This window comes from Brassica napus, chromosome A2 (assembly GCF_020379485.1).
Source record: "Brassica napus cultivar Da-Ae chromosome A2, Da-Ae, whole genome shotgun sequence".
In the NCBI taxonomy this organism is placed as follows: domain Eukaryota; kingdom Viridiplantae; phylum Streptophyta; class Magnoliopsida; order Brassicales; family Brassicaceae; genus Brassica; species Brassica napus.
In genome coordinates, this window is record NC_063435.1 from 14,421,128 (window position 1) to 14,431,274 (window position 10,147).

The window sequence follows — 10,147 nt, forward strand, 5'->3', positions numbered from 1 at the left end:
AAAAAAACCGTATCTTAACTTTTAACTAAAAAAATTAAGAATCGGCTCTTAAATAAAACCTCCATTAATCATATGTTCTGAAAGCTACTTATAACAAAGTTCAATTAGAAACTCTCAAATACGTTATTATATACTGCATACATTTATTCCGCAAAAGAACAGTGCCTCCGCCAGTTGATGAAAGCGTGAGAATGATGAATCTGAATGTGAAGCATTCAGATCTCTCGTCTCTCACCGCCTGCCGTATTTAGCGTCTCCATTCCTCAGCTACAATCTAAAAAAACGTGTCGCTTATTGTCTCGACTTGAGATTAAAACTGTAGCTGACAGTTACGTTTAGAGTTTGTCTCCATCTCATGCTTCACCCAGCACCGTCAGTTTTCCGTAAGAAACTATGTACTGATGCGGACAAAAGGGTGAAATGTGGATCCCACACTTGCCCATGTGGTGTGCTCAATGTGTCAAAGCATCAAAGGCCAAGGGTTTTCTACGATCTTTATCTATAACTCTATGGTCCCGTCACATATTGTTTTTTCTCTTGGCTGGTGTGTACTGAGACCAATAATATATACATGCGGCTTACCATTATATAAAGACCCCCCAGTAGACTAGCGAATATACACATTATCAAGAGACTCATGCATGAGCGGTTTTAATCTAATGGAGTTTTTATTAGTATAAAAAATTTATTTTGATTAACCGAGTGGCCATCATCATCATGTTACTGAGAACCACATCTGCTCCAATACTCAACTCATGGCTACAACAACACTGCTCGAGAGAATCGTCACCGGAGCCGGAGTCACTGCTCCAGCCCCGAAACAGATCGTTGTCTCTTCTCGCTTCAAAGTCCATAGATGAACACACTGGGGAGATGTTGCACCAAGCTTTCTCTGAGCACAGGGAAAGCGTTCTTAAATCAAGTTACAACGACCATGACAGCAGTAACGTATTACCACGAAGGCAACGAAGGTCATCGTTAGATGAAAGTTCCCATGGAACAGCCTACAACGGAAAGATTTTGGATCCGTCCTCGACCCTTTTAACGGAAAGACTGTTCTCGGGCTCTGGGCTGGGAGAGAAGGTCAGTGATGATGAAGATCATCTGGAGGCTCTTGTGATTGGTGGTGCTGGTGGTATGGGGAGCAGCGGCGTCAAGATCTGTAACGGCGGAGATGACAGTGGAAGCAGTGGAAGTGAGGACGCCACCGATGTGTATTACCGGGAGATGATCAACTTGACACCTGGAAATTCGCTTCTGACCGGAAACTATGCCAAGTTTTTGAAAGAGGTACATAAGTTGAGTAGAGATTTGGAAAAACAGAGAATAGACATAAACAAAACAAAAGAAAAAAAAATATATTAGCCGTTTTTAAATGTCTCTTTTTATTATTTTATACAGGATATTTTATATAGGATCTTTAATAGTACATGATATTTTAGTAGAAGATATCCACGTAAAAAGTTTGTAATGCATGGATATTTAAATATGAAACAGGTGAGAGGAGACATGAAGAAAGCAGAAGAGTATTGTGAAAGAGCAATTTTGGGGAACACCAACGATGGAAACGTTCTCTCGCTATACGCCGATCTCATTTTGCATAACCACGGCGATCGTAAAAGAGCCCACTCCTATTTCCAACAAGCTGCCAAAATGTCCCCAGAAGATTGGTAAAAATTTTACAAGATCTGTACCTATAGCTTATGTAACACTTATTTCTTCCTTTTTTCTTCTTTTTTATATATATATTTTTTGCTTACGTAATAACTAATCAGACTTTACGGACTATGGTATAACAATTATATAATGGTGCAGCTACGTGCAAGCTTCATACGCAAGGTTTTTGTGGGATGTGGAGGATGACGAATATGAAGAAGAAGAAGAAGAAGAAGAAGAAGAAGAAGAAGAAGAAGAAGAAGAAGAAGAAGAAAAAGAGCAATTGAGTGATGAAATTGGCCACATGCCTCCAACTACCATCTTCCGTGATTTTCCCAAGCACGCTCGTATTTCCACGACATCCTAAATCACATATGTACACCTTCCTATACATACATTAGTATCTAAATTCTAAATAAACAATATAGTATGTATGCATGTTTAATACACATATGCAAATGCAATATGCGTGTATAATATTAAAAAGAATGCGTGTGTAATATACATGTAACGAAAATTTTATATGGTTTGTAGTATGTACACTCAAAATAAATAAAAATGGCTATTTCCTCTCTCTCTGTTCTTCTGTCTCCGACAACTTAACATATGCTATATTCAAACTGAGCCAGACAGTTAAGATGAAGTACATGAAGGAACTGACATAAGATCGATTTAGTTGACATCACCAAAGTTAGCTAACCACAAATATTTTGGGGTGGAGCAAAAACAAACACCTTAATTCCATATTTATCCGGGGTTGGACTATTGAATAAATACTTGGGCTTAATAATCAGAAAACGTGGTGTATGTTGTGATGTTCATCATGAATCCATATATTACAATTTTGAAAAGCATCATAGCCCATTAATCTTTATTCTATCAAAGTAATCTTACTCTAGAGAACGTGTGGGAATAAAGCATATTCACAACCGACGCAGGTGCGTAACTCGCGTTCCGGCCCTGTGAACAGCGATCCACATGTGATCAAGCTGGTCAGATATGACGTAAATAATTCTCTCAAGTCCCATTTTCTTTTGTGTCTGTCAACAGTTTTCTTTCTAATTACTTAATTTACGTCATATCTGACACAGTACAACATTATTTCCCATAGTTTTGGAGTAATAAAGACGTTGAACCGTTCTATGGACTATAGTATAACAATGGAAAGAGAAAGTAGATGAGGTTAATAGCTTTTCATATTTTGTTTGACTAATAAATGTGAATTTTGAACTCGTTAGAGATACACAACTCTTATCTTTTTGCCTAACTCACCAGCAAAAGGAAAATTTATTTTGCCCCGTTATCTACAACTAATCTCTGTCTTAAAAGTTAACACCTTACTTTCTTTCTTTCTTGAAATAAACAGCTGTAATTGAGTAATTCAACTTAGCTCAAATCAAATCACATCAAAAGGGACAGAGCGAGAAAAATATTTGTCCAAATCGTTCCTTTCAAGCCGACAAAAACTCACAATTATTAATATTTCCACACGGAAGGGAGGGACGAAGAAATCAAAGATCTACTGCGGAAGGGTGCACCTGTTCCTCACCAACCTCAACGTAATCGTCGCCGTAGATCTGATCAAGCACAAGGACCAATCCCATCGCGAAGGCTCCATCAAACCCGGCCTTCACGTTCAACGAGAATACGTCTTTCCCGAGCATCACGTTCGTTGACGCATCCACTTTTCGCCGTATCTCCGCCACCTTCCGCCTCGTCTCCGCCTCCACCACCGTGCAGCTCCTCTGCCCGAAATTTCCTTCGATGAGGTACTCGCTGCACTCGTACTCCGCGTAAACCTCCACCGTCACGCTGTTCCTCCCGATGATCGAGGATCTCCTCACCCCGAAGATTGGTTTCTGACCGTCTGTTCTCTCCCCGAGATACCCCTCCCATCTCCGTCGCAAACTCGGCCTCTGTTTTCACCGTTTAGAAGAAGAAAAACAGAGTTAGTTATAACTCTCCGAGTTGACTCAGTGATTAAAGTATAAAGCAGATGCTTCTAATTCCGACAACAAATGTCCAAATAAATTCTCTTTTGGACAAAGTATATGAAGATGCGTAGAACCAGAATATATATGTATAAAGTAGCTACCTTTCGTCGGAGGGTGAGGAGACAGCGACCGTGAGCGTCCATGAGGACAACCTCGTCGGTGTCGCGGTTGTTGGGACCACCGTAAGAGTCCACGCGAAAGACCAAAGAGCCCTTACAGTCGTAAACAGTGAAACCATCTCCGGAGAAAAAGAGGGAAGTTTTCCGAACAGTCAGGTTCGTCTCTTCTCCGTGAATAAATTCATCGTCCACAAGCAAACCTCCTTTCATTTTTTTTCTCCCGAATGCTGATCGATCCAACTGAGAGTTCTTTCGGGTTGTTGTTGTTGTAATGATGCTTGTAAGCTCTTGGTTGGAGGTTACGACCAGTTTACTTATTAGAGAGAGAGAGAGAAGTGAAGGTTGGAGGAAAAGGAAGACAATGAGTGCAAGATTTATAAGGGGAACCCGACACGGAGAGAAAGAATCTCACTGAGGAATTTTTACAGTTTGCGCAAACGTTAAACTGACACGTGGGTGCTGACTACTATCAAATGCGTTAGAAATAAAATTTAAATTAAATTATTTTATTTTTCTTAGAGATATTTTTAATTTAATTAAAATCATAAAATTTAGATAAAATAAATAATAGTAGTTATTTTAATATTTAAGAATATATACTTATATATTTAAAATTATAATTTGGATAGATTTTTATCTACTTCTTTTAGTTAAAATACACTAAATCATATTACATAAAATTAAGAGGACATTTTATTGAAATAAAAAATTGTATAATCATCAAAGGATAACTAAATATTAATATTACAACAAAAATTTGTAGGTATCGAAAGGAAATTTATGGTATTAGGATTATAAATTAAAAATTGCATAAAATTCTTAAGAACTTATTTTAGTAATAACAAGTTGTATAATTATAAAACTATAATTAAATAATATTTTTGAAAATTTTGAAATTATTATTATATTATATTATATTATATTTATTTTATTACATTACTTTATTGTTATATTCGAATAGATTTAATTTAGTGATTATGTATAAATTATTAACATATTCAAAAAATTACTAAATATAAATCACTATTAAATATAAATATTTTTGTTATATTTGTTTATAAATTTCTCTGATTGGTAACAGTTTTCGCTTTAAGCTTTCGTTTTAGAATTAGAAATTTTGACTTTACAAACTTTGGTTGTTAGATTAAGTGTATATATATAAAGAATATTAATAGTTTGAAATATAGAATATGTGAATATTACTTTAGTATTTATTTTAATGATGTTAAATTATATTAGTAATGAAAGAAATATACATATGATATCGAAGATAATATAATATGGATCTTAAAAGAACAATAATAAAAAAAAAATTTACTTGCTAAAAATATGTATGATAAAACTAATATATATATGTATAAAAGTTATATATTAATCGAAGGATAAAAAAAAAAGTTTAGGAATAAAAGAAAAATAAATAATATTTTTTTGTTGTTGTAAAAGTCACGTTTAGTTAGTTTTAGAGAATACAACATGAAAGATGAGAGGAAAACATAAAGTGAAGGACAGTTATTGTGAAAAATCTGAACAACATGAAAGAGTCACGTTTAGTTGGCTTTAGAGAATCATAGACTTTAGCTATTTTTTTTTTTGTCCAACTGACTTTAGCTATTTTAAAATGACAATTATTATGAAAAATCTGTTTAGTAAAATTTAGACTTTAAAAGTTTTGTAGTTTGCTAAAGCCATAAAAGTTCTACCGCCAATCGGTAGAGAGAACACTTGAGCAAGATTTGAAAAAAAAAATTTGCAAGTAATTACTAGGGGATGTAGATGTACCATTCATCCATCGGATTTTTACATGTTAGATACAGTCTATGATTCTGATGAATTCGTACTTTTTTTTTTCTTTTTGAAAAGCTGGTGAATTTGTACTTAAAATGACATTGTTTTATTCTGTTTTTAATCTCTATAAGCTTTTACGTTCATTTAAAGTTCATTTCTTTGATTTTAAAAGAGAGAAGAGAGAGAAAGTAGATCTCCGGCGGATGGCCGGCGCGTGAACGTGTGTGCCGTTGCCGGAGACCGTCATCCTTAAGCTAAAAGTTTCCGCTTGTGTCTCACCCTCGTTTCGTACAACATCCGCTTTGCCTGAGCTCTGACCAGCCACCACATGTGGTGTTCTTGTTCCTGGAGTGAAGACGCAGAGGTTGGAAGGATTGGAGAGGTGAAGACGATTGTGTTTTGAGTTTCCGGGAGGTGGAGGCTACGATAGCTCCGCCGCCGCCGGTTTTAGTCGCTGAGAGGCGGAAGTTCCTTCAACTTCGCCGTCGTCGGCTCAAGCTTCCGTCGATGGTGTCTGTTTGCTAGAGTTTGGGTTATGGTCATGGTGCGGGAGAGGTTCTCGGCCATGGATCTCTAAGGGTATGAAGCTTCGTCGTCGGATGAGATCTCTACAGCGGGATGAAGCTCTCCGACAAGGTTTCAGGAAGGTGAAGAAGATAGTTGGTTTCGATGGAGGCTTGAAGGGATTAAGAGCTCCGGTGAAACGAGGGTTTCGGTGATTAGGTACGGCGGTTTGGTGAGGCGGAGACGGTCGGGTCGAGGCGGAGCGATGCGTGGCGCAATGACGGTCAGGATTTCCACACGTGTCTCGTTCCAGCCTCGTCGACGCACGCGTACCTGAACCTGTCGGTGCTGGGTTCGATTTTTGGGCCTTGGGCCTGTTTAGCTTATTTGGGCTTCAGCCATTGTGTGTCTGTAGTCCGGTAGTTTTGTGGGCTTTTTGTTTGGTTCATCATGAACTTGGGCTTCGGCCGTTGGGCTTGGCCCGTTCCTTTTATTAAAATAAAATTTGATGGAAAAATTTTTTTTGTTTCTTTATGTTTGTGGGTGAAGCAATTTTATAGATTATAATCTCTTAAACGTAGAGCATCAACAGTGGTAACTTTTTGTAAAAGGATTCCTCATTCCAAATATTAACAAAAAAATAAAAAACAGGAAAGAAAAACAAGAAAAAGAAAGAAGTGTATGTTTTTTTTTAACGCTAATTTATTATGACATTACATTTATGAGAAATATTACATAGACAATCGACAACCGGTAATAATACTTGTCTTGTGAAGATCTACGCCTAACTGCATCATCTGAGCCATCCTATGAAGATTCATTCCTGACCAGATTTACTTGTACCATGTTGAAGCTTCCTTGTAAACCTTTCTTTTTGTAGTCTGCATTAATAAATCGTTCTTCTCCGGGACTTGAAACCTAGATTTTCTGTAATCTGCTAGAAATTGCATGTTTGGGGTTCGAACTCCAGACCTAGATGTAGAAGCCTTTAAAACCTTAACCAATAGACTACAGTGCTTCCACAAAAGAAGCGTATGCTTGTGAAGAGATTTTCATACCTTTTCTAGAGATGTTCTACACGTGTTGGATACAACAAATTTTGAAACACTAAATTTAATTCAGATTATTGGTTTGCTTTAGTGTTTAAAATATTGAAACACTAAATGTTGGTTATTAAAGAAATTTACCGTTAATGCTGTTTTTAAGGTATCTCCAACCCTATTTTATTTTTCATTCTAAAATAGAGTTTAGAGAAAAAATGTTCCAATGATACTCTATTTCTTACTTTATAATAGATTGAAAAATAGGTTTACTCCAAATATAGAATAACTTGTTTTTTGTTTGTTCATCACTCTATTTTCTACTCTAAAATAAAATATCATTGGAGTAAATTCAAATTCTATTATAGAGTTATTAATCTATTTTAGAGTAGAAAATAGAGTAAACCATTGGAGATGGAGTAATTGAGATATAGCAAAATAGCTATGTTGAAGAGTAATTTAATTGTTTTTATTTAGTTATTAGTTACTCCCTCTGTTTCTTAAAGATGGATGTTCTAGAAAAATATTTTGTTTCCAAAGGATGTATTTTTTATGTTTTCAAAGCATATTTTGTCAACTAATAATAAAAAATTGTGTGTTTCAAAAATATTAATTATATTTCTTTTAATCCTATTGGTTTAAAAATATAAAAAATATAAAGTTACAAAAAACTATACATTAATAACTAAGTTTTAATATGGTTTCTTAATAAGTGTGAAAATCCCAGAACATTCATCTTTAAAAAACAGAGGGACTATTACTTATTGCATGTATACGTGTGTACGTACTTTTCAAGATGCCTGCTGGACCGTCACTGTTTCTCCTTCTCTCCTTTTTCCCGATTCTAGCAATATTCCGAACATAGTTGATCAAAAAAAAAAAAAAGCAATATTCCGAACATATTGTTTAATGATTATACAGTCAGTACAGATCAAAAGGGTACTTTCTTCTTCTATATTTTAAAATTCGAAGCATAATACTGTGGGGCATAATAAAGGTACGAATTATTGGATTCCTCTTATAGTTAACACTTAACATTAATACTGATAAATCTAGTTTTAATAACGTTTTATCTCAGAATAACCATAATATCTCTAAATTTTGGTGGTTTGAAAAGAATGGAGTCATGGAACGCATCTCAACTTTTATACGTTGCTAAAGCTTATAGCCTTACAAAATCTTCTTGTCAGATATCATCGTTGATATTTGTATTACCTATTATTTTATTTCTATATAAAATATGAACCTTACATCAAGGTCCATGACCAGCTAACTAGTCAATAGTATAGTTCTACAAACTTTTTAAAATATTGGTCCTGAACCGGAAACGAATTTAAACTGTGTAACATGTGGGTATTCCCATGATCGACCAATTATTATACATATTTTTTTTAAAAAACTACTTGTGTGTACATTTATTTATCTACATGCATGATTTCATATATAGACCCCATCAAGTGGGCCGCATGAGAGAAAAGATTCCCACTACATAGTTATAACGATCTCATAAAAAAACATTATAAACTGTCATAGTTAACCCTCTTATTATTTTGGTATGACAACGTTTATTGAAAAAGGCTTATAGCAAAATCATGTGCTATGTAGAACTTGTAATTGTATGATCATTTGACCAGAGCCGGTCCTAATAATTATAGGGCTAGAAGCAAATCTGAAAAAATGTGACCTATTTATATTCACCCTTTATAAGAACAAAAAAAAATTAAACAATGTCAATAGGGTTGTTCGGACTCCCCACCTCCTTGACATATATACATAGCATAACCATCTGAGCTATGGAATCATTTATGTCAATATGTGGCCGGTATATTGAATACTTTAGTCACGGCCAGAAGCACCTGCTTCTCTCGCTTCCATTCAAGGCCGCCTCTGCATTTGACCATAACGAGTTTTTTCATCTACCATAACGAGTTTAAGCGCTTTCGGATGAGCATTTATATATTTAACTTTTTAGTTAGGGCCTCTTTATTTTTGATCCAATGCTAAAAATATGTACTTATATATGTCCTTTATTTATTTTTCTTTCAACATCCTACTTTTTAATGGTCAATTGTCTTGCACCGACAAAAAGGTCTGATGTCTATAGCAACTACATATTTTCTCAAAATAAATTCATTTTTGATACAAACTTTCACGGTTAAAAATAAAAACGCGTTGTTATAATGATCATATAAATTGTAAAAGGGTGGTAAAATATGATATCATTGGTTGGTACACCTAACAAGTGAGTGATCACTTTCGGAAACATTAGTTATATAATTACCTTTTTTGAGAAAATAAAGTAGATATGTACATGGATTATGTTTGTGAATGTTAGCAAAAGAGGCTGGGATATTTTTCTAGATATTTTGTTTTGCTGGCTTAGTGATATTTGGTTGAAATATCTAATTAGGCCAAAACTATAAATGTAATTCGGATTCAGGGTTGCTTCAACAGATAAGTATCTAATGTTAGCTAGTTTTAAAGGTCGTAGTCCAACACTCGATATGGACCCGATTGACTCGAAAGAAAGAAAAGGCACGAAACATAATCAAACACGTTTTCTAACCTCCAGCACTCTGATAAAAAGATATTTAATGCATATGCACTCAACTTTCTCGAATTAGATACCGTGATTGACAGTTCATATATATTTTTTTTTTGTCAACGACAGTTCATATAATAGCATGGTTTTACAGAATGTGGGAAAAAGTACCGTTTAGTTTAGTTTAGTTTAGTTTATTTTTAATTAAAAAAACTTATTCCATTAAAAAGTATCATTAACAGACAACAACATCTTGAAAGGAACAAAGGAAATGAGGGAAGACAACAAGAGGCCTAATTCTCGAATAAGAATATCAAGTAGAGAGGTAAGATATCGTTGAAGGCGGATTACGTTGCTCCATTGGTAGTGGGCCAAGACAACAACTTATGATGTTCTTAATTTTGGATATGATCGTCGATAGTGGTCTTGAGGTTGAAGCGTGAACCAGATCATTCTGTTTCTTCCCAACACCATAGATTGACGTTTGGAAATCAAGTTTGAGAATGA

At 35.0% G+C, this 10,147-nt stretch overlaps 2 protein-coding genes across 3 annotated transcripts; one reads left to right on the forward strand and one right to left on the reverse strand.

Annotated features, from left to right (window-relative positions):
* Positions 1-595: 595 nt before the first annotated feature.
* LOC106390491 lies at positions 596-2,230 on the forward strand. 2 transcript variants are annotated; one of them, XM_048756171.1, is made up of 4 exons: positions 596-1,290; positions 1,498-1,670; positions 1,816-1,870; positions 1,916-2,230. In XM_048756171.1, the coding sequence occupies exons 1-4, from the start codon at positions 718-720 to the stop codon at positions 2,021-2,023; spliced, it is 909 nt and encodes a 302-aa protein (XP_048612128.1). In that variant the 5' UTR covers positions 596-717; the 3' UTR covers positions 2,024-2,230. The 2 variants fall into 2 exon arrangements, with proteins under 2 accessions (XP_048612128.1, XP_013686421.2); XM_013830967.3 differs by having other exon boundaries at positions 597-1,290; positions 1,816-2,230.
* Positions 2,231-2,978: 748 nt separating this feature from the next.
* On the reverse strand, positions 2,979-4,136 carry LOC106390482 (protein LURP-one-related 5). Its single transcript, XM_013830953.3, has 2 exons — positions 3,752-4,136; positions 2,979-3,572 (listed from the first exon to the last, which is right to left on the reverse strand). Exons 1-2 carry the CDS (start codon positions 3,977-3,979, stop codon positions 3,168-3,170), a joined length of 633 nt encoding a protein of 210 aa, XP_013686407.1. The 5' UTR covers positions 3,980-4,136; the 3' UTR covers positions 2,979-3,167.
* Between the last annotated feature and the right edge of the window lie 6,011 nt (positions 4,137-10,147).

Coding starts and splice junctions, on each gene's coding strand:
- LOC106390491 (XM_013830967.3), top strand. CDS start 718: ATGTTACTGAGAACCACATCTGCTCCAATACTCAACTCATGGCTACAA. Junction 1,291..1,497: donor ATGCCAAGTTTTTGAAAGAG/GTACATAAGTTG, acceptor AATATGAAACAG/GTGAGAGGAGACATGAAGAA. Junction 1,671..1,815: donor AAAATGTCCCCAGAAGATTG/GTAAAAATTTTA, acceptor ATAATGGTGCAG/CTACGTGCAAGCTTCATACG.
- LOC106390482 (XM_013830953.3), bottom strand. CDS start 3,979: ATGAAAGGAGGTTTGCTTGTGGACGATGAATTTATTCACGGAGAAGAG. Junction 3,573..3,751: donor TCCTCACCCTCCGACGAAAG/GTAGCTACTTTA, acceptor CGGTGAAAACAG/AGGCCGAGTTTGCGACGGAG.